This window comes from Pteropus medius, unplaced genomic scaffold (genome assembly GCF_902729225.1).
Source record: "Pteropus medius unplaced genomic scaffold, Ma_sr-lr_union100, whole genome shotgun sequence".
NCBI lineage: Eukaryota > Metazoa > Chordata > Mammalia > Chiroptera > Pteropodidae > Pteropus > Pteropus medius.
Genome location: NW_024354499.1, coordinates 14329065 through 14353818, shown reverse-complemented (window position 1 = coordinate 14353818; position 24754 = coordinate 14329065). Strand labels below are relative to the sequence as shown.

The 24754-nt window shown below is 44.8% G+C and overlaps 1 protein-coding gene across 1 annotated transcript in view; it reads right to left on the bottom strand.

Moving 5' to 3' along the window:
• Positions 1 to 21734, bottom strand: part of TCF7L1 (transcription factor 7 like 1) — a 143576-nt gene extending 121842 nt beyond the window's left edge. The window contains exons 1-3 of the mRNA XM_039852770.1: positions 21204 to 21734; positions 21058 to 21121; positions 20741 to 20868 (exon numbers count right to left, since the gene is read on the bottom strand). Coding sequence (XP_039708704.1) covers positions 20741 to 20868; positions 21058 to 21121; positions 21204 to 21446 — 435 coding nt within the window. The 5' untranslated portion in view covers positions 21447 to 21734. The remainder of the gene's footprint in view (positions 1 to 20740; positions 20869 to 21057; positions 21122 to 21203) is intronic.
• Positions 21735 to 24754: the final 3020 nt, after the last annotated feature.

Below are 24754 nucleotides of genomic sequence, written 5' to 3'. Positions count from 1 at the left end.
TTCATTAAATGAGAAAAGCCTCTCTCCTGAGTGGAGCTGTTACAGTACTCAGGAGGAGGTGGGCAGGGAAGGTTTTTTCCTGAGGGCAAGGTGGATGGTAAATCCTTAGCCAGACGAGCACTGGCACATGTCCCAAAGCCAGCCCAGTAAGGGCATTCATACGTCTGTGGACTGATGGATCCCACGTCTGCAGGTCTGTTTCTTCCACATCAGCAAAGGGAGCCTCATCAGACCTCAACAACCACCCCTTGTCTGACTCCAATTAAACAGGAATGGTTTGTGCGTTCTCACTGAGGTTTGCAAATGATCTTCTGGAACAAAATTAAGCCTCTCAACCTTTTTTTTTTTAAAAGATGAACCAAGGCTTAAAAAATAAAAGATGGGCTCAAATCCATTGTCAAGAGTTTCCTGTGCACTATTTTTCAACTCTTCTTTTTCCCTTGGGCAATCTCCAGCTTAGGGTTATTATTACAGACAGCATTCCTTGAAACTTAGAATTCATCTGCTTCTTCCTATAACACATAATTTTGAAGCACTGAACTAAGAGAAACATTTTTGCTATGAGCAGGAAAACAGGGACAGAATAAATTTAAAAAATACTGAACTGTACACACAGCCGAGGAGGTGGGAGGGGGAACGCTGAGTTAATGTTGACCTGTCCGGTGAAGAGGTTCTAAAGTAGGTGTCAGAGCTCAGCACAAAATAAGGGGCAAAGGAAGGCGGGAGGCTTTTAGGAGTGTGGTCTTGATTTTTATCTTTTTATCTTACACTAATAGGTACCAATGAAACTTCTGAGAAGATACACATAATGTGACCAACAAATCGCTGTGGGGAGCGGGAGAACAGAGCCATGGTTGACTGGGGAAAGAGGTGGGAGGTAGGGCACGACCACAGGGGCGCGGCTCAAGGAGTTTTAGGGACTCGGAATTGTAGCGGCGGTTACACAAATCTGTGTTAAAACTTATAAAACTGAACTCCGACAATTTTCCTGTATGCTATTTTTTTTTTTTAGGTTTGAAAAGAAAAAAATCAACAACAAAGTCTTTAGGTAGAGGGAGAAAAGTGCTGGCTGGAGACAGGACATGGTGGCTAACGTCCTTCCTCACTCATGTGACAGTGTCCCAGGGCTCCACTTGGGCTCACTTGGCAAAGGTCTCCTTGGCCGGTGGGCTCCGAAACCCAGAAAACCAAGTGACCATCAGTCAGAGCGCTGGGGAACGCTGGGGACGAGTGAGCCAAGACAACAGAGAAGCTTTGGGAGGAAGCGGAGCCCGCTAAACAGATGGAGAGAGTGAGCAAAGAAGGACTTTATGAGGGGCAGAAGGCAACTGGCGGGCATGGCAGGAGGAGACTGCCAGGGCAGTGAGACCAGCAGGATACTTGGTTTAAGACCAGGCCGGCTACGAGGGGGCCTTGAAAAACCATATGTCACACTTCGCCTTAAGGATCCCCTTCATCAAGTCTTCCAGGGGCCTTGGGCCAAGAAAGCCTGAATCTGGTCTTTCATCCCTTCAGGGCTGCTCCCATCTCTGTCTGATGTCAAAGGGCCAACACCCCTAAACAGCCAGGAGCAGGCGGCATACGAAAGCAGTAGGAATGGTTGCAGCCTTCTCCCTTCACCCCCAGCCAGATCTTCCAGAGTGCAGGCAGCTGCAGATGCCCCTCATGGCCTCCAGGTTTGCTCTGGAGAGGGTGCCACTGGGCAGCAATGATCACCACGCAGATGCAGAGAAATGCCAAAGCGGGGTGGGCGTCTGCCTGACAGGTTGCTGAGTGACTGGAACAGCCAACAGCTAGAACTACCAAGCTCAAGATGAGCCTCACAAGGAGCAAAGTGTGTCTCTGTGGACGACGAAAGGGGAGCCAGCCGAGTTCCTGAGGGTCAGTGGTTGGTCCCAGGTGCTCTGGGAGTCAGGGCAGCTCCAGGAGAACAGCAGGCTGCCCGTAGGCCATGTGAAAGGACAGTGGGGCTAGGAGAAGCTGCAGAGGCTGCAGAAAAGCCGGGAAGAGCTTCCCGTCTTGAGCACCAGTCTCTCTCATTCCAGGAATCCCCTTTTCCTGAAGCTAGAGCCTGCTGCTATTTATTTATACAAGGCTAAACCCCACCTTCCAGGGCACCGCAAAGCCCTCCTGCACCACAAAGCCTGATTGTGCTTCCATATCCTCACAGCCAACTCTGAGACAGAAACTTGCCTGAGGGAAGACAATCTGTACCAGGGATGGAAACAGTCAGATTTGAAGGCCTGGACCTTCAATAACGGAGACCTTTGTTAAGGTGGGAACCATCTTCTAAGGACAGTCAGAAAAGTATGGCAGGGGTTCCGGCCCAGCCCGGTGCCAGGAGGCCCTTCTGCAGGTGAGCTGTGGCTATTTGGTTTGGGATCATTTCCAAAGAAGTAGGCCTTACCACGGGCCTGACGGAGAGATAAATTAACATGCTATTCTGCTCAATTATCCACTTAAAGAGAGCCATAATAACATTTTATCAAAGCAGTACACGTAGATAAAAGATAGAACCATAGTAAAAAAACCCAGAATTTTTTTTTTTCCAAAAAAAGACAGAAAACTTTATTATCCCCTAAAACTAATATAGCCTAAACTATAGTGATTTTGGCAGTTCAAACAATTTTTCTCAGGACGTATAATGTGGGCATCCTCTCTGCCTTCAGACTTCTCTCGGCAAAAGGTTCGGTCAGACATTTTTCAACAGGCTCCTAGCTCCTCACAACAAAATACATCTAAAAAGTGCTAAAACAGCCCACAGAAAAGTTGGGACCTCAAAGCTCTGGACAGGTTTCAGCTGCACACAGACTTGTGTAATGGTCTCCTGGACACCAAACCCAAAAGGACAAGGGGGTCCCAGACTAAGGGAATGGGACCATCTGTGTTGTAAAGTCCCTATGCCGGAGGTGACAAAGGGTCAGTGCCTAGGGTTTGGCCACAGGAGCCGGAGTCCTGGACTAGGCTGAGAGTAGCTCTGGGCTGATGTCATAGGCTATACCCCGCTTCCCGCCAGCTCTCTTAGCCGCTGCCCCTGCCTTCTGCTCACACAGCCAGCACTTACACGGCTGTGGGACTGGTTCCCTGTTTATTATTGAGAGGATCCAAAGCTGACCTCCCTAACAGGCAACTGCACCTTCCCTCCTTCCCATGGAACCCTTGCTATCTTCTGGGTCCTCCATGTGACATTCTGACTAGAGTGCTCAGCCTCTCTCTGTCCCAGAAGGCACCTCTGATGCTAGGCCTGCTGTCTGTACAAACTATGAGTAATTATCACTAATTCCCCTCACCTCTTACTAACCCCAAAACCGCCTCTAAGGAGGGAAGGAAGGTAGAAAGAGGGGAAGGCAAGAAAGCCAGTCAGGGTCTCTCCCGTCCCGCTCCACCCAGCTCCTCCTGGGTCCATGAAGACTAATCTGCCACCACTGCTCCTGCTTTCCACCCAGAGGCCTCCTCAGAAGGTGCTGCAGACCCTCTGGACGCCCCCCAAAAGGCAGTGAGACGCGCAGCTCTGTAGGTCCTATAGTCCTGGGTTTCTTAGAGAAAAAGTTCAGGCATTCTCGACCAGTTTCAAAATGGAGCCTTAGAATGCAACCACTGAAAGGAACCCCTGGGTGATCCAGTTCAGCGTCTTCGCCTGTACAGGTAATGTCCCTCAAGCTCACGCAAGCCATCAGCGTGGCCCACGGGGCGGTGGCACACATGGTAGGAGCTGGGCAAATCTGGGTTCTATGTCTGTCCTTGCCCTGGATTGCTCAGTGGCCTCAAGCAAGGATCTTGACCTCTCAGCACTTAGACTTCCTCTGGAAGAAAGGAGGAATAACCACCGTCCCCACTCGCAGGGCCATTCTGAGGATTAAATGAGTTAATGCCTGCAATACTCCTCTGGGACATAGAGAAACACGCAAAAGGAATAAAATTTTCACTGCAAAAGGTGCTATTCAGAGAAAAGAGAAGCTCGGGTAACAGTTCTGCTGTGTTTCTCACTAGCTCTGACGTTAGGAACTCTCTTCACCTCTCTGGGCCTCAGTTTCTTCAACTGCAACTGAAATCTCTAAGGTCCCTTGTTTAAAAAAGAGAGAGAGAGACATGAAATAATATGCTGCATACTTTGACAGAGTGAAGAGGTGAGCAGAATGAGAAGAGAGAAAGTAAATTCTGTGTACAGAGCCCCGCCAATGTGCTCATGGAAACTTTGCTGGAATTGAGACTACAAACATGCACAGTACCTTTGAGCTTCTTTACATCTGTAAAACGGTTACTGTGCTCGTAAAGACTGCCCGCAGACTTAATTTGGCTTATACATACAGAGTCCCATTTAGTCCCTAAACCTGCCAGGCCCCAGGCTCCCAGCTCTACTCTAGAATGTGCTGGGGAACTCGGCCCAGGGGAAGACACAGTGGGATTCTGTGTGCTCCCTCCCCAGCACTCAAACACCGAGGAAAAGGGAGCGCCTTGGGCAGCAGGCCACTGGGGGTCATTCCTAAGAGGAGGGCATTTTGCCAAACGTGTGAGCGGATTTGACTGACCTTCTGTTTTCCCAGTTCAGAAGAGCTAGTGGCTTGGCGAATGAGGCTTGTGCACAGTGTCTTGAGACCACAGGTACATATCTACCCACCTTGCTAATGTAAGTAAAAATGGAGAGTAATCATAAAGATGGAACTCAGAGGTAAAGTGGAGGAAAGGAGATGAATGTTTGCTTTAAGAAGAGGTCTGTTTACCCGAAGCTTCTAAAAACAAGAATCCTGAACTCCCTTTCTACATCATTATGACTTCTTTAACATTTGTTTTTCATTTATCCAAGATCATAATCTTTACTGAGGTCCACATATGAGCCAAACCTGAACTTGAAAACCAAGCTGGGCCTTTCGTTCTGCCTGCGTTAATGAGTGTACAAAGGGGCATCTGATTTCCCCCTCCCCCAACAGTCTCAAACACTAGTTCCTATTTATGTAGAATAGGCTAGAGCCGGGCCTCTGGGTAATGACCCTAAGACAGGTATCAGGAAATTAAGGTTCTAAAACCAGCTGATTCATTATGGACCTCTGAGACAAGTTATTTCAAGCATCGAGCCTCATCTTTAATACATTGACACTTTCCTGCCAGCTGGATGCACTGAGTAAATTAAGCAGAATTATGAAGATCTACAGAATTCTAATTATTCATATCAAAAACAAAGTACCAAGAATAGGATGGTACCACAGACCCAACTATGGTTCCCAAGGCAGATTTGTAGAGCACTAAACCCATGAGGTGCTACTTGGAAATAAAGAGTTCTATGGTTCCTTCACTCATCCAACAAATATTTATTGAGGACCTTCTACATGCCTGGTGCTGAGACTACAATAGAGGACAAAACAGACCTTAATTCTGCCTTCTTCAGTGAGTTTAGGATCCAGAGGAAGCAGTGTGTATCGGATCATTAGTAGGCCACATATTTACCATCAGTGAAATGTGCTCACATACAGGGAGCTGAGAATTTGCAGCAGAGAACCGTATCTAAGACTGGGAGAAAGGGAGTGTGAAGTGAGACTTCTGCATAGGGTGGGGAGAGAGTATTCAAAATACAAGGAAAGCCTTGGTCAAATGAGCTGGAGGAATCCTGCACAATATGACTCCCCTCTAAGAGATTCCTGGTACATGCTGGCATGTTAAAGGCCCAAGAAGCCATGCAGAAATGAAGCCCGGGATGTCCCACCTATTAACATCTCAAGGATGTTACTCCGGGAAATGCTGATAGAGGCACTATTGTTCTCATAGCCCATAAGAAACTTCTGCATAAAACAAAAGCTCTTGTTCGTATAACTGGAAAACTATCATGTGTCCTCTCAGAACAGCCAAAATACCTCAGAGTTGCTAATGTAATTCTAAAGTATTTTCCTTGGCACAGGCCTATAAAAACATATGGCTTCCACATCTCCCAGTATCACAGATGAAATAAAGTCCACAGTTACAAACTAATAGGATAGATTCAAAGTTCTACCTCTAACACAGACATTTGCTTTATTTTTAAAAGGATGTACAAGCCTCAATACTGGGATAAAATGATAAAACTTTTATAAAAAGTAAAATAAAAATGATCAATCATCAATGATGAACTTATGACAGATTACACCCTGAAAAATACCCAAAGTGAAAAATAATTTCCCTTGTTAGCCTAAAAATGTCCAGGAAGAAGACTGAATTTTACTGTTTATTACACACTACACATAAAAAAGAGGAGAATGTAAATAAATAATAAAAAGCGTTCACACATGTGCAGATTTTAAGTGCAAGGCACTGTGCTAGGGGCAACGGTATGCAAAAGAAAAATATGACAACTAAGGTTCTTAGAAATATGGATCCTAGAAAACTAGAAATACAAAACTGAATATAAGTAAGTGCCCAGGAGCTGGTACAGTGTAGAGACTAAATTTTATAGGGGCTAGGGCAGTCCTGAAAACCCAGGACCACTAAAGCTATTAATGAATTTACCTTGAAAAAGCCCTTACTGTGCACTTGTGCATGACCTTATTTCATCTTTGCAACAATAAAGTAGGACCTAGGAATGTATCAAAATATAGCCTTGCACTCAGCATTCAGCGGAAATCTGTTCCTCAGCTATGGCTTCGATCTCGAGAAGGCCTGAACATCTGCCTGACCAATGACACGTGGTCACAGAGGTGACCGACATATCTAATTAATGTAACCATGAGAACTAAGAAAACAAAGCATGTTTGATTTGCTGTCATTATCTAAATATGCCCTTTCAAAAAAAGGGACACATTTTACATTTAACTTGAGTGGAAATCTCCTTATGAGCTTTAGCTGGTGAAAGGCTATCAATTGGCAGAAGTATATATGTACATTTTTATTGAAAGAATAAAATGTTAGAATTAAAGATATTAATTTTACATAGAAAGCAACTGCAATATGCAACTACAATTATTAAATAAATAGCATTAATTAACAGTATTACTAATATTAAGAGTACATTTTTTAAAAGGACATTATATATTTTTAGAGCAAGCATTTATTAAATGTTTTTAAATCACAGTAGGCATATTATATTCTACAGTTGACTCTCTTGAACAACACAGGTTTGAACTGCATGGGTCCACTTATTCACAGGTCCACATATAAGTAGACCCATGCAGTTCAAACTTGTTGTGGTCCAAGGGTCAACTGTATACTTTTAAACTGTATGGAACTGCTTGGTGTACTTATAACAGTAAACATAATAACATTTAGCGTTCAGACTATGGTCTCTAAGTAACATATTTCATTAAAGGAATCAGAGCTCCTTCTCGAAATGGCTGGCTCCAGGTGGGGGATAGGAAATGCACAAGAAGAGCTTGGAACATCCTACCAGCCATTCCAGCAAGCAGGGGAGCATCGAAGACCACTTGGACTGTGTCAAAAGGACTGAGGAGCCAACCTGAAGAGGCTCCTAAAAGATAGGGCAATCTGAGTATCAATCAGGTTAATAATCACAAATGGATTGAAATACACCAAATAAATTTAAATCTATGAGTTTATCACAATAAAAAAATAACTTTGTTGGTCATCTTTGCAGGGTTAATAGAAAACCAACTGAAAACTGGAAAATAAAGAGAAAGAATCAAGCATTTAAATTGCTTTGCCCATATGGTCTAAAGCAGAGGTTAGAAATTTTTTTCTATACAGGGCCAGATTTTTTCAGCTCTGTAGACCAGGTATGGCCTCATCACAACTACTCAACTCAGCCTTGTAGTCCAAAAGCAGCCACAGACAATATGCAAATGACTGAACATGGCTGTTTTCTAATAAAACTTTATTTACAAAAATAAGTAGTGGTTTGGATTTAGCCTGTGGACCTTAGTTTGCTGACATCTAATGTAAGGTAACAAATAGTCGAGGGGTAGTTTCTCTTTTTAAAAATATTACAGTCGATAGATGAAAAAAATGATACAAATAGACTATTACCATTTTTGAAATTGCTGATGAAGTAATGGATGCAGGTGATGATCATCAGTAGCTGCTAATATCAGAGACAACCAGACATTAAGTGTCTCATGATGTAAGGACAACATATATAAAAGAATCTTGCAAAAATAAATTTAAAAGGAGGGAGAAAGAGAGAACCCTAAAGCTTGATCAAGTCTAAATCCAGCTAACAATTTTCAAGAACTACAGGGGTCAGAAAACATGTTAAAAGACATCATGGGGTTGCATTTAACAAAACCCAGACTGTGAAAAACTCCACAGGAGTCATCAGATAAAAAACTCAAAACCTAATTAGAAAGTTCTTTACATCCTATTTAGAATGCAGAGCAGAATGTCAACCTTGCTACCTCAATATTTCACAAGATTTCAAAATCATGTACCATAATTTCTTGATAAACCATCTTTGACCCAGACATAATAAAGACTATAAAAACTATGAAGAGAAGAAACTGTTTTTTAAAATATGTGGAACCAAAAATACCTTGTTTATTTTTATTTCATCTCATTTAGTATTCACAAATATACGATAGAGCATCACAGAAACAATCTAGCAACTTATAGAGCAGAGAAATTACTGTTCCTGTGCTATAATGTCAAACTTTAAAAATATGACCATTAATTTGGCCACTACCACAGAAACAATTATTCTGGCAAGAAACATCAATGGATAATAAAACCAGTGGGTAAAAGTCTGATGTGAAATGAGATATTTGTATGGTCAAAAAGTATCTCTCCACAAGATACTTATTAATTACAAAAAGGAAAAAAAATAGTAACTTCCTTCCAGAAACCTGATATATAATTTTAACCAAGTGAACAAAATTAACATCACCTGTAATGGGACAATAGATGGTGCCTCCTGACGAGAAGCACTGAGAAGGACATCACAACACCACATCAACTATGCAGTGTTCTTGGCCAAAATATACAACCTGAATCTACTCATGAAGAAAGATCTGAAAAAAAGCAGAATTCAAGGTCCTTCTACAAAATAAATGGTTTGCAATTTTCAAAAGTCAAAAACACAAGGGACACAGACAGAGCTGTTCTAGACTGAAGGAGACTAAAGAGATAACTAAGTATAACACATGTGGACTCACCCTGTACCAACCCCCGACCAAAAAGTTTTAATGTTTTCTTTTGCTACAAAAGACATTAGGAAGACTAGGAAGACAACTGACAAAATCTGAATGAGGTCTGTATTAATTTCCTGATTTAGATAACTATATTGTGGTGAATCTCCTTGGTTTTAGGACACACACATGAAGTTATCTAGGAATAAAGGGCATTGTGTCTGCAACTTATTCTCAAATGGCTCAGAAAAAAGTTATAGAAGGACAAAAAGATAAAGGAAATGTAGTCAATGTTAATGTTTTGGAAAGCCTAGAGAAAATTACATGAGAATCTTTCATACTACTTTGCATCTTCTGTGTCTGAAATTATTCCAAAATAAAAAGTTAAATTAATTTTAATTTATATACAGTTGACCCCTGAACAACACGGGTTTGAATTGCACATGTCCACTTATATGCAGATTTTTAAAAATAAATACAGCCAGCCCTTCGTATCCGCAGGTTTCGCATCTGCAGTTGCAAGGGCTGACTGAGGGTAAATTTGGGGAGAGTCAAAAGTTATACCTGGAGTTTTGACTGCACGGGGATCAGCGCCCCTAACTTCTGTGCTGTTCAAGGGCCAACTGTATATAAATTCCACATATATGAATTAATTATATATTATATCATCCTCTTGATAGCCCTTTGATTAAGAATTCTCACAAACTGGCAAATCTGTTAGAGTTATATGTAAGTCTTTGCAAAGGGAATTGATAACCATGTAAATGCAAAACCTACACTAAGTACGAAAGTTGATGTACTAATTACTTTTGTTCAGCATTTCTGGTTTCCCCTGACTATATACTATTCAATCATTTCCTATACAAATAGTTTAAAACACTGCAAGAAAATGTCCACTTACTGAAATATTGGTTAAACTTTTTTGGCCACTGAACATCTTAATAAAGTTATAATAATAGCGTACATTATTTTGATGACACTTTTCATTTCTTTTTATATCCCAGAGATTTGTTCTATGATGTTGCTATTTAGTTTTAGCCTTGGACAAATCCTGGTTTTAAAATGCAGTCCATTCAGCCAAAATGTTAATTCAGCGACCTTTAAATACTAACATTATCCCCATTTTGCTGAAGAGGGCCCTGGGGCATAGGGGCACAGAGCCAGACCATGGCTACGCTGAGACTCAAGGCCTGGCCGACAGTGTCCAAACCCAAGTCCCAGACCCCTTAGTCATACTGGCACCCCAAGGAAAAACAGGTGGATTGTCGGTGGAGGATGCTCCTTCATCCCTCAAGCCTTAGGCTTCTCTCCACACATGTTCCTCTCTCCTCGCTTTCAGCACAAGGTCAAAGGAATCTCTTAAGGGCTCCCCCCAACTCCAGACTCATCATCCCAGTCCCTTCCTGAATTCACTCTCTTTAAGAAAGCCTGGGAACACCTTGCAAAGGTGACCTGTTTCCCACTCCAAAGCTTCAGCACAAGTGTCTCTCTCCCTAACACGCCTTCTATAACAGAAAAGCTTATGTTGTAAAGTATAAAGTGTTTTTATCTCACGTATCTCTAATATTCCTCCTATACCTCTCCTTTACGCATCCCACCCTAGAAAACAATATAAAACGATAATATAATTAATGAACAATGACCGTATCCAATTTACATGTAAAATAATATTCATACATGTACAAGAAAGTGGAGCTGGTCAGGAGTAGGAAGCAGGCAACGAGCCAAGTCAACAGCTGCTCATAACAATGCGAGACATCATGGCATCTAAAGAACCAACTGGAGGTGGCTCCATAGTGTAGTGGTTAGCATGTCCGCTTTACAGACAGAAGGTCCTGGGTTCGCGCCCCAGGTGGAGCCACGGACCATGCCCCGGGTGCTCCGGGTGCGCCAGGCCCTGGGTGTACACCACAAGCGTGTGGGAGGAGATGCCCCGTCTTCAGAGATCTAGTTCTTAAGGGGAAACGACAACATCCACAAGTCAGGGGTGGAAGTGGCAGTGAGGGGGGAGGTGGTAAATTAAAGAAGAGGGAGAAAACAAAAATGAAGAACCAAGTTTACCACCTAATGTCAGAAGAAAAATGCAGGGAAGTTGGAGGGGAAAAGGAGATTAAATGGAGCTACAGAGTACAGAAAAGCAAAGAAAATTAAAACTACAATGATCACCGTTTCTCTGAAACTGTAAAGAGACCAGCCATTAAGGGTCTGACTCTACCTCAGGCAGAAGCAATGATTAAAAGTGCCCCCTAAGTGAAAGGGCTGGAAATGCCACCAAAAAAAATGAATAGAGATGTTACTCATTACTCATTTTTTACTGCATTTGTACACACCGTTTCTTTGTATCTTGCTCCCAATGGCATCTTCACATTAATTTGGCTGTCAACTTTAGGTAGAAGGGAAATTGCAGCATTATGGCTAGAATAATGGCTTTACCGCCTTCTGGAGAGGTGACTCTAGGCCCCTCACTTACTCTCTCAGTCTTAACTTCCTCATGGATAAAACAGAAATTATAATCTCAGATGTGCAAGTGTTGAATGTGGTAACAGTTGTAAATGATGTGATAGAATGCCCTGGAACACTACAGGTGACTACAGGGCTGTTTTTTAAAAATAGTGATGTTTAAATATTCATGCTGTCAACATTCAACAAATGTCTATGAATCACTTATCATGGGTCAAGTGTTATGGTTTAATAAAGAAGTATTTTGAGATGTATCTTTTCTGTAGCGCTGCTTTCTGTCGGACTTGCTGTGGAGCCCCCTAGGTAGTGGAGACGTTAAAGCTCCAGGGAGTGCAGCTGGGCTCTGGTCCTCTTCCCATCATTCATGACCGTTCGATCTGGGGCAGGTTCACAATTTCCCTGAGCTTGTGTTCCTCACTGGTGAGATGGGCTGGATGGTGCCCCTTGTGCTCTAAGGGATACGGGATACCCATACCGGGTCCTTGCATTAGAATCTCAGGGAGGAACACCCAACCCACCCCCAGAAGGTATGTGCTATAAATACAACTGATTTTAGTGACCTCGATATGTTCTTCTTGGAATTTATGGAAAAAAGAGTATTGTTCCAAACATCAGAAATCATATCTGCCAACAAATCTGGATTTGTAAATTGATTAGCTTTTCACACCACTCATTTATACTCCTTTTGATTTTCTCCCTTATCATCAGATCCATCTATCTCTTAATCACAGTTATCGCTCATATTTACTCCTTTCTGTTTTTCCACACATTTTCTATAGACATTGCTACAAATAATGGCTCCCTTTACTTTATGAGGTATAAGACATTTATCTCACTAATATTTAGTGCCTTGCAATATCCAGATTTCCAGGAAGACTTAGCTAGGAACCCAAGTACCGCCCCCTCAACCATACTCAGAAGTCCTCCTATTAATCTTCCCACCATGCTGTTTTCCGAAAGAGACCATATGGAAATTTGGGAAGTGAAAGAAAAAGCACTGAATTACCTGATTCTTTTCCTAATTTCAAACCATCATACACACAATACACACACACACACACACACACACAGAGGGGGAGACTAATACATTCTCTGCAATTCTCTGTGTAAACATTTAGTAGTCAATTTACTGAAATAGTTATAGATGATTGGGACTGCTTTTTAACTTAGAAAATTTTAAAAAGCAACCAAATAATAAAATATTTTGTAAAATTAACAATAAGGAAATAATGTTTGCACACTTGGTCCACTGGAGCTTGGTTTGTTAACCAAACTATGTTGTAATCCAAATTGCAGGGGTAGTGAGCCAGTGTACTGCTCCCACCTTCTTCCACACTAAAGACACATTGGTGTATTTTTCCAACCCTCATCAATTTCAACAAGGAAAAACAGTCCGCAAGTTCAAAATAGTTCAAATGTTAGTAGATAATCACTTTTTCCTCCGAAAGAGGGCAACGTGGAGGTGAAGTTCCTGGGGCCACCCACTAAAGGTCATTTCACTTCTCTGGAGTGCAGTACTGGAGGAACGACTTAAACCACAGCCACTCGTTCACTCATATAACTGATTATTTGGGAAAATACATTCCCAGGTCCACTCTGTAGAGTCGGAACAAGTCTACCCACCCTCCAGCCCCGACTGATAACTCACATCAGGATTTCTGAACCGGAAAACAAAGGTCAGCTGCCTTTCTCCGGAGAGGAGGAGGAGCTGCTTCTATCAGGCATTTGTGTAAAGTCACAAGGGTGGAAAGGGAAGACCTAGACTTTGGACTCACAACCAAGTGCAAATCTTTGTGCTGTCAATTACCAGTAGTGTGATCTTGAACAAGATGCTTGACCTCTACAAGTCTGTCTGCAAGGCAGTGAAATAGGAATAACGAGTACCTACTTCCTAGGAGATCAGAAGCTATGAAAAATGTTAAGGTTTTAGCAGCCATTGCCAAGCGCTTTCCAAACAGAGTGGGGCTATTAACTCCCTTCAGGAACAGCAAGTGAGAGCACCTACTTTATCACACATTTGCCAGCACCAAAAGTCTTATGAAGACAAAATCTTTGTGAATTTGGTGGGCCAAAAATGGCTCTTGATTTTATTAGCATTTTTTGACTACCTGGGAGGTTGAACATAGTTTCACATGTCTGGTGGTCATTTGTATTTTCTTCTTTTGTGAATTTTTTGTTTATATTTATTTTACGTTTATTTTCCACAATTAGGGGGAACACCTGGGGCCTTGTTGCTCCTCTTAAATGAAACAGATTTCTAAAATACTATAACCATTTGAGAGTATGACTGTGAGATCATTTCCTGTCCTGAGTACTCCAGGTAACTAAGTTTATCACCCCTCATCACTTCCACAAAAACTCTTGAAAAGGCCATGTTTAGAAAACCATTTTTATAATTTTCAAACTCTGAAGTGTATTTCTAAACTAAATGTTCACTTGCCCATGAAAATCTGTAGGCTATACAGACAATGAAAAGGAAAGATTTAGGATTCTGAAATTTATCTTAGAACCTTAAAGGTATCTATCAGTCGAGGTAACTCAGAACATCTCTAACACCTATGAGTCTCAGAAAGAAGCTGTACAGTAAGTACTCCAAAGGTGTTCACTGGGCAGCGCACACAGTACAGAAGAAAAGGCAAGTCCCCTCATTCCCTCATGTTCCCTACATTCCCAAATACCACGGTTTTGGAAAACTGCATTTATTTCATTGTTTTCTGAATCCAATCCACTTTGAGAGAAGATAATAAAACATAGGACATATAAAAACCTCCTCCAAAAATCCATTATTAGATTAGCCATTTTGAGGCCATTTTCTACATACATGCTTTTAAGCGGTCGGTCCTTTCCCATCCCCAAGTACTTGTCACATCCCAGTATCTTTTCCTAACTACAAAGGAGTTGTATTTTGATTCCCATCTCTATCCCCCTTCAAAATTAGCCAGCTCCAGACAATAAAAAGAAGATAATTCTCCCAAGTACGTCATATCTTTGAGTCCATGCATAAATGTTTCATTATTTAACATGTAGCTAAGAGTCCCAACACTTTCAGCCTTATAATGGGGGTACAGAGAAAGGCCTGTAGTCTCCCTAATGCCAGCAAAATTCCAAATTCTTGGTTTTACTGAGAGTCTCAAAGCCATCTAGCTGTCCAATGCACTTTCCCCTCATTTTCTACCAACTCCACCTCTGCATTTTTCTACATCCTCATCTTCAACTCTTGAGCTACTCTACAAAATTAGAAGAACACCACCTACTGTCAAGCATCCTCCATCAATGAAGGCAGATGACTGCTTTTTTTCCCAGTCTCGTCTCCTCTTCTTCCTACCTTCTCCCCGATTTACCTTCCACCCTGCCCTGCTGCTCCTACAAGTCCCACTCCAGCATCCTAAATATACTTTCCAAAGCCTGCAGCTCTTACCTTCCCCCTTCATGCCACAGCCAATCTTCTTAAATGGTAGTCTTGAGTCTGGTTTTCCAACATCTTCCAGGTTACGGTAGAACAGAAAGTGAAATGTGTAAGGTACACAGGGGAAGACAAAGGAGGCTGCTTGCCACTGCGGGAGTCTGATCTGGGGTTCTGGCTGAGGAGCCAGGGATGGGCCACACCCAAGACCAGTCCAAGGCACAGTGCCTTGGCACTTGATTGGAAAGCCCTAAGATAGTGTCTCTGCCTCCCGATCTTTATCACCACAACCTGCCTGGAATACTTCTCTCTGTGGGAACCACTGACTTCCTAACTAGTGAATTCCCAAAGCTCCTCTTGACTCCTCCATCTTTCCTTCCCCTCCCCTCTGTGGCATCTGACACTGAAGATTCTGCTACACTTTCCTTGATGTCACAGTACCTAACCTCTCCTCCCGCTTTGGCAAGTGCACTTTTCCATACTCCTTCGGTGACTTCTTTCTCTGCTCTGGGAATCCTGTCCCTTTCTTCTCTTACTCCCTTACATCGCCCGGTTGCTGTAGTTTCTACTATTCCTTCAATATTCCCTCAAATCCAATGTGTCTCCAAGGAAACTTAGCAGTTTCTCCAAGTGAGAGCCTCTCACAGACTACATGGACTTTGTTATTGCCAAAGTAGTCAATGAGCCATCTGTCCAGCACTTGGGAGGCAAAGACAGCAGGCCAGGGCCACACCTACAAGTCATTCCCCCAGGTCACCCGGGCTCAGACACCAGGAGTTGACTGTGACATCAGTCACCTCACTTTCTGCCTCTGGTACTGCCCCTTCTGGCACAAATTCAACCAACCATTCCAGTCTCTCCTATCCTTTCCATTTCAATATCTTAAGCCCTTTTCATATCACCCATGGACTCCTGTGAGTCTCCTACCAGTTCTAGCTCCTTCCAGGTCCTCTCCCTCCAATCACTATTCTCCTTCTAAGAACATGTATGAGTCACATCACTTTCCAGCATAACTTTCGATGGTTCTCTGCTGCTTCCTGAATAAGACTGGACTCCTTCACTGGCATTTGAGGTCTGTCTGGTCCCTTATCCTTCCAAGTAAATGGAGTAACTTTTATTACTCAAATAGCCCTGAACTTTCTTCTTCCCTCTATGCCCCTGCTCTGACTGTGCTGGTCTCAACTTCAAGACGAGGATGAAGGAAAACGTCTACTTTTCCCTCTAAATCTCTCTGTATTATTTACATTTTTTTATTATTAACAAGAATTACTTTGAATTAAAGAAGGACCGAGTTTCAGGAACTAGTTTAAAAAAAACTTCCTCTACTTGCCTTCCTTGAACATGCCAGCCCAAAACAATTTTTCTATTCTCGTTATTCTCAAAATTCTTCTGTGGACTTTATGTACTATTAACATAGACTTTCTATTATAGCTGTTTGTGCTAACACTACTTCTAACTCAATTTTTAAATCCTTTAGGGCAAAGTTGGGTCCAATTCACCCCATCTCCCACAGTCCAGTAGCCATTGCCCATGATGGGTCTTCAATAAACATAAGATAAGGTTGAGGAATTACAGTTTAATCTTAAGGATGCCAACCTAAATATCCCCAGTTTAGCAAATAAAAGTTAGCTCTAAATTGGAATATAAGTAGGATCTTTGCATTATAGATTTTCCAATGAGTTAATCATTTAAATTCTTTTTTATGCCAACTTTTTTGTTGTTAACTTTGCACATCACTGTAAAGGCTGGAACACTCTAAAGGTTAGATTATGTGTGTGTGGATGTGTGTGCGTGTGTGTGCACGCATGCTAGCCTACTTTCTCCTGGAAAATCCATAGAAGTGAGATCAGTGAAGAATGAGACCACCTATAACTTTCTAAAATTATAACAAAGGAAGCAGGTATTCCCTGCCAGATCCATCCATTCGAAGAAAAAAGACTGTCAGGGTTCGAGTCCCTCCACAGGGTTTGTCACCAATTGTCTCCCCAGCAATCCAAATGCCAAAACTTCAACAACACAGGCAGGGCCCTCCAAGCTTGTTCCATGTGAAAAGCCCTCATTAAACCCTGAGTTATATTTAGAAAAAAATGGAACAGAAGTTATATTTAGATGAAATAGCATAAAAGAATTTTACCAAAAGCAGCATCTTTATACTGATCTTCCAAAAGAAAAGGTTTTACTTAGCTTTTACATACAACCCCTAAAAACAGACAACTTCTCCACAAGGACACAAGGATTTCTGCTTGGGTTCTTTATGTCAGAAAGAAAACAGGAGCACCCAGGATATCGGCAAGACTGCCCGTGGGAAGCAGTGGGAAACGAAGGACTTAAAAACAAGCACACGTTTGGAGAACAAAACAATTTCATACAGAAACAAGAGCTGAGATGGTCTGAGAAAGGTGTGAGTAACATGGTACTTGAGTTGTGCAAGAGCAGCTCTTAAATTTGTAAACTGGACACAAAAACTATAGATCCCCTCAGCAATCTACCTAGAAGTGGTACTCTTTTCAAAATGGCATTAGTGCTAAAATTGTGGTCATAGTCAAACTACTCTCCATCACTTTGTAGCTAGCTTGCTGAACCACAGTCAAAATTTTCTTTTTGGCTCTTATTACTCAAACTATTTTTGACATCCACTTTCTTCAGTGTTGACTTATATTTTCCTAACAAAATTCTAGTCAACAGCACTAAGGTGGTTCAGCAAACTTGTGAAGCCTTTTCAAGAATGAATGTATCATTTCAGGGTGACTATTTGAAGGAGTGAAAGATGGTTTGTGACAGTTATTCCTCTCTTCCTAGGCCGCAGGGTACCCAGGGCTCCAGATGGGAATGACTCACAGCTCAAAGGCTTGGCACACACCCCAGGTTAAGGGGACCTCTTCTCTAAAGAGCCTCAGGAAGAGGCCACTTCCCAGCCTTCCAGCCAAACCAAAGTGGAGGGCAAAGGTAATGCCCGGGGGAGGAGATGGCCCCACAGCAGGACTGGCCGGCCCCCAATCGTCCTAGCAGGAATTATGCCAGTGGTGAGGGTGTTGCAGCCCTGCTGCTTGTTATTCCCAGGGTCAATTAACACCCTTAAAACACTCCAGCCAATCAGCACTTTTGCTTCTGGCTTAGTATTTCCAGAAAGTGGTAGAGCAACAGAGAACTGAGCTCACCCAATTTTATACCACTTATAGGCCTTAGAGCAGCAAAGCCTAAGGCTGTGAAATTTAGAGATAACATAAAAACAGACCTAGGATGCCAAAAGAAAGACCAGATTATATATTCGAGGCACCCTTCCCCCATTTTGGCCACCTCCTTCCCTAGCCCTCTGCCCCATTATCTATCTACATTCATTTTACGAGGCTGGGACACCAACAGAGAGTCTATAGTTTGCCTAAAGTGAAAATCACGTCGACTACATAATAGAATCATCCAGAAGAAAGCACCACCTCAACTCTATAGCCCAGATGATGACTTTAGGGTTTTCTCACTTGCTTTCCTAACAGCCCATGATGCCCAAGGACAGGGCCAAAAAGCAGCTGAGCTGCCTGAACTGTAGGAAAGGTCACTCCTATATCAATGAACTCTGTAAGCAGGCAGGCTCTTAAGGGGCACAGAAACAATGGGGGAATTGAACTTACTTTTCTGCAAGGGCAATTCACCACCAGGGAGACAAGATTCAGGTATGAGAACAGGCCAGGACATAGTCCCTTATAAAGTGTGAACAGAAAGAGGGTAAGTTCTTCGGAGGCTTGAAACAGGGATTGTGGTATGGGACAGGGCAGGGAACAGCTGCAGGGACCGAAAGGCAGTCAGAGGCATGCAGAGGGGAAAGGTCGGCTTCCCCAAGGAGGGCTCTGGGAAACCCACGCAGGGCTGCATTTAGTACAGGAATCCTCAGGACCAGGAGGGACCCACCTTGCGAAGTTTTTAAGCAAAAGAACATGTAAGATGGTAGAAAGAAGGAAGGGTGGTAGAAGGTGGTAGAAGGAAGAGAGGAGGGAACTAACACAAACAAAAGCTGTCCCACTGGAGTTCTTCCCTGGGGGGCAGCCAATGAAGACAGGCAGTTGTCAGAGTCACCAAAGAGGAAGAACCCAAATGCCCTAATGAGAAATGGCTAGCTGGAAGGAATAGGCCACTGGAGGTAAATAATTGGTCATTTTGTAACATGTCTGGTGACTATCTGCACCAGGCCCTGGATCAGTGCTCACTCACCAATGTTAATGCCTGCCCTCTTTCCAGACAGCCAATGGGAAATGGGAAAATGAGACTTCGGTAGCATAACGCTCTCACACAAGTTACAGGAACCCTACCAAAGTTCTCAGAACTGAGAGCTACATCTGTGGACATGTAAGGGAATCAGTGAAAACCTAAACGAAGTTGCTGCAGCTTTTATTGACCAACTTCTACTCGCACCTTTTTTCTTTAAATACGAATGAGAAAAAGGCAACAGCCTGAGGCCCACATCCAGCTTATTATATTCAGAAGTTCCTGGGGTGCTCCAAAGCAGGGCTAACAAAAGCCATAGGTCTTCCCAGCTTTAACAGTGAGGGCTGTGTGGTCCCATTCCCCTTTCCATTGGTCAGAGCCCCGCCACCTCCACTCCTTCATCCCAACAAGCCAAGAGAGCGCACCACTGAACGACTGAACAGATGCCTCAGCTCTCCACGGACCATGACAGCGGGGATCATCCATTCAGCACCGAGCGTTTCTCAGGGAAGACATTTAATTGTGATCATTATTTAAAGATAGCTTAAGCATGATGTGCATTTGTCGGACCCCGTTCCTAAGGCGCCAACACTTCCCGCCCCGAATCAAGCACGCACTGACCCGCACTGGGAGGCTGAGCGGGAAGCAAAAAGAACCACTACCGTGCGCGCGGCGCCCAAGGGGCAGCACGCTAGAGCCTGGCACGTAGTAGACAGGCGCTCGCCCAAGATCTGCCATCGGACCTAGCATATGGGCAGGGGGCCCTGAGGTCGGGTGGCGGCTCGGGGGATACAAAAGCCTAGCCAGCCGCGGGCTGCGCCCCTTGCCATGCGGGGGGCAGGAGTTCAGAGCCAGGGAGGGGAAGATGGAATCCGCCCTCATTTGCACGTCGTCTGGGGCCCCGTCAATTTGCTTAATCACGGCTCTAAATGCCAGCGCGCAGCACACAATGCGCGCCCATTAACAGGTTTTAAGTGTCTCAGCGCTCGCTTTAAATGAGAAAAGTAGGCAACAAAGGGGAAAAAAGCCAAGTTTCTCAACTTGAAGAATGCCGCGGGTTGCCCTGAAATCATCTCGGCAAGTTTTAAATCCCGAGCTCCACAGAAAAGTTGAGGCCCCTGCGCGAGGGCCGAGGGTGGGAAGAGGGGTGTGTGATAACCCGCCACGAATACTGGGTTTCTTGGGAACTGAAACCGAGGTTGGGAGGTAACAGCCCAGTGAAACCAAGGTCGGGGGGCAACGCCGTTAATACGGATTTCCCGGCCCATTGCCCAAATGCCAGGGAAAGTTGACCCACTTCCAGGAAGAAAAGCAAGACCCCTCCCTGCCCCTCAAAGCCGGCACAAATCCAAGTTTTCCTGTAGCGCGAGCAAAGAATTTTGGAAGCCAAGGGAGACTCCAGACGTGGACCTAAAAGCCTCTCCCCAGCAAAAGGGGAGAATTTAAAGGAACGTTACTTTCACCCAGGCACTGGCCAGCGCAGCCTAACATTTGGCCGCCACAGAGTCGTTCAACTCTGAAAACAAGTTCTGCCGGGGATCCTCCCGGGACGGCCCCATCCCCCACCCCGTCACCGAGCCCGGGGGCACAACACGCCGGCCCGGCCTCCCACCCGCCCCGGCGCGGTCCGACAGGCGCTCACCGTGCGCGCTCCTCCGGGAGACAGGGGTCCGTTGGGGAGGTAAGGGCTGCTCAGGTCCGGGATCATCAGAAAGGGGTACCCTGGGTACGGAGGGCCCTTAAAGAACGTGCCGTCCTGGGGCCTTCTCACTGCAGGCAAGACCAAAGCGGGGGTGAGACCCGGCCCCCGCGACAGCGCAGCTGCAGGGGTCCCCGGAGGGGCCCCAGGACCCGAGCGCCCCCCACGCGCGCCCCAGGACGGCTGCCGGCGAGAGGGGCAAAGAGCTGGGGCACGGCCTCGGGGAACCGGGAACGGAGGCTGTCCCCGCCGGCACGTACCTTCGGCGAAATAGTCCCGCGGCTTCTGGAAGGCGTCCCGAGCAGGCTGCGGGCGCCTCTCCGCCTGCAGAGGAGACACAAAGGCGAGGGCGGGTGAGCGGGCGCCGAGCCGGGGTCCTCGGGGTCGGCTGCCGGAGCCTCCTTACCTCCGAGTCCGAGCTGCTGCTCTGGTTCTCCGACTCGTTGACCAGAGACGACTTGACCTCGTCCAGGTCCCGCTGCGCCGAGACGCTGTCGCTGCTCGGCTCCTGCTCCTCGCCCCCTTCGTCCTGGAAAGGGATCAGCTCGTCGTTCGCCCCGAGGTCGTCTCCTCCTCCGGCCGCTCCGGCGCCCGAGCCGCCGCTGCCGCTTCCCCCGCCGCCGCCACCGCCGCCGCCGAGCTGGGGCATGGTGGGGCCGCGGGCCGGGGCCGCCGCTCTCCGAGCCCCGCGCCGCCCGCGCCCGGCCCGGCCCGGCCCGGCGCCCCTCCCTCCCGCTCGCCCGGCTGCTCTGCTCGCGGCCGCGGCGGCCGCAGCAACAAAGTTTGACAGGGCGTGGCCCGGCGGGAAGCGGGGTCGGCGCAGCCGGGCCGAGCGGGGTCGGCTCGGCTGGGGCCCCACCGGCAGCGCCGAGCCCAGGGCTCCCCAACTCGCCGCCGCCGCCTGCTCCGCCGGGGCGTCCCAGCGCCTGGCCCGCCGGGGAGGGGCGAGTGGGGCAGGAAGGAGGGCCCGCCGGGCTGGGCAGGGGGGCTGGAGGGAGGAGCCCGGCTGCAAGCTGACACCCGCGCGCCCCGCGGAGCCCCGCCAGCTCCGGCGCGCACACACTCACTCGCATTTACACTCGCACACCGCTCGCTCACACCTTCCGGGGGCTGCATCTCCCCAACGCGCGCCCCGCCCTCACCCCCAGCCTCACTCCGGCCCCCCTCCCCTGCCCCCCTCACACCCCCGGCGGCCCTCCCCCACCCGCCGCGAACCGCTGGAGTCCCGCCCACACCCTTAGGCAGCCCCTAACTTTCTTCCAAAGAACCCCCAGAACTCTGCACAGATCCCACACCCCCTCCCACCATAGCGGCGCGCTGGAGGGCGGTACTGCCCCCTGTGGGAAAACTTCGGACACAGACAGGCCGGCGACGCTCGCTGCCTGGAGTTGCTCAGAGCGCGGGATCCCGCCCAGCCTGGTCGCACTCGCTGGATACATAGAGCAGAGAATAAGGGAAATTTACGGCACCCTGGAATATGTTGGGAGGCCCCCGATCCTCTTTCCTGTGGGGTTCCAACGTGCCCCCTGCCCTAAGTTTAGGGTTTTGACTTTGTTCAGGTGTCCAGAGTCACCTGAAATCCCAAAGACCGCTTTCGCCCCATGGTTCCGCACTAGGTCTTTAACCAAATGACTCACGGCCCAGGGTTCAGAAAGAATTCGGATTTGGTTCGTTGGAAGGAAAATTCTCTGCCCAGAATGCCTATTCACAAATCTGTCTCCGTAGCCAATGAATATATGAAAAATGCCCAACCAGCCGCATACTTAAAAAAATGTCTGTTGTAATAACGCTAAGATAACATCCTTCTCCAACCGGTTTGGGAAAGTTTGAAAAAGTGAATCTTGTGTCATCCTTAGTGGGGAACTACTACTGAGAGCATACGTTTTAAAGCAAACTGTAAGGCACTATGGCAATACCTAAAACTATTTTAAATATAACTGACAGGGTAGTTTTCCACAGCTATCGCCCCACATATGGACAAAGTCACAGATCCAAGAAAGTTCAAAGCAGCAGGGAGGTCTGTAAAATGAGTTTGGGGTCTTTCTTACCAGCTCAACAGAATAAGGCCCCTGCACATATGGATCTTGGAATGATTTTGGAGAAACACCTCTAAAAACAATATATGTAACACTCTTTCATTTTAAAAAATTACATACACATATTTATTTCTGCATAAAGTCTGCGAAGATGCACACCAAATTATCAATAATTTTGGAAAAAGAGATAGGCAAGAGGAGAGGAACAGTCTTTTTGTTTTACTTTCTACATATTTTATTGTATATAACAAACATATATGCCTTATCTATTTTTTATACAATTAACACATGAATGCATTCTCATAAAACTTTTTCAAACAGATGTTGAGTAGTATCTTGAACAAAAAGTAAAAGTTCCTTTTTCCCTGCTTCCCTTTCCTCCCTCCAGTTAACCTCCCTCCTGTTACTGATTTGATATACATCCTTCCAGACATATTCCTAGGCAGTTATGTACACATGTAAACACATATACAGATATTCAGATTTACTTGCACATAAATGAATTATACTGTTCCTATTGTTGTGTGATATTTCATTTTTATAAGTTTTTAAAAATCAAAAGGTTTTTCATATGGTCCATAAACATATGAAAATCTATTGTATTAGTTTTCTATGGTTCCTATAACAAATCACTGCAAACTTGGTGCCTTAAAACACCAGAAATGCATTCTCTTACTGTTCTGGAGGCCAGAAGTCTGAAACAAGTTTCACTAAATCAAAATCAACGTGTTGGCAGGGCCATATTCTCTCCTGAGACTCTAGGGAGAATATATTCCTTGTCTCTTCCAGATACTGGTGGTTACAATCATTTCTTGAGATCTCACCACCCCAATTTCTGCCTCTGTGGTCACATTGCCTTCTCCTTTGTCTTTGTCAAATTTTTCTCTGCCTCTTATAAGGAAAGACACTTGCATTGTCGTTTAGGACCCACCTAGATAATCTTGGATAATCTCCCCACTCAAGAGCTTTAACTTAATCACATCTGCAAAGACCCCTTTTCCTTTTAAGGTAACATTCACAGATTCTGGGGATTAGTACAGGGACATATCTTTGGAGTGAGCCATTATCAGCTTACCATACCTTGAAGAAATGCAAATTGAAACAGCACAGAGATATCATTTTTCATCTGTCGGATTGGCAAAAGTAGAAACAAATAACAACACCCAGCATTGGCTCCTGTGCTAAGAAAAATACAGCATCTGGTCATGCCACTGTGTGACATTTCTGAAGGAAAGTTTGGCAATACCTATGAAAAACCTTTAAAAGTGTGAACCCCTGACTCATCTATGCACTTCTAGAATTTTATACTGGGAACTAACCAGATATACAAGGAAACTTGTAGAAGTGTCTTCATTATGGTGAAAAGCTGGAAACATCTCAATGTCCCCAAATAGGGAATTGTTAAATAAAGCCATGGTGCATTCATCCAGTGAAATGCTATAACATTATGAAAAAGTGTCAGTGTGGAAAGAAGCTCATGATAGTGACTGAAAGTAACAGATTAAAGTTAACATTCATAGACTTTGCTTTCCATTCTAATGAAGTGTTGATATCAGATTGACCCTTCCATCAAAAACAACTGTAAATGCTGGATAAAATAACCACATAAAACATCACCTAGCCGATTTGAAGGCATTAGGATGAACCAAACCAGCCAGGACTTAAGGAGTCAAAATATCAAAGATAAGGAAGTTCACTGACATGAGTTTATATTTACTGATGTTTTATCCTTTCCTAACGTCTGGTGATTTGCAACACCAGGCATAATGAACAAACAAAAAGCAACTGTCTAGAGAGGCAGACGATAGCCTGCTGCCTGTTTCTGTAGGGCCCATGAGCTAAGAATGTTGTTCACATTTTTAAATGGTTCAAAAAAATCAAAGAAAGATATAGTTTATCATGTGACAATTATACGAAATTC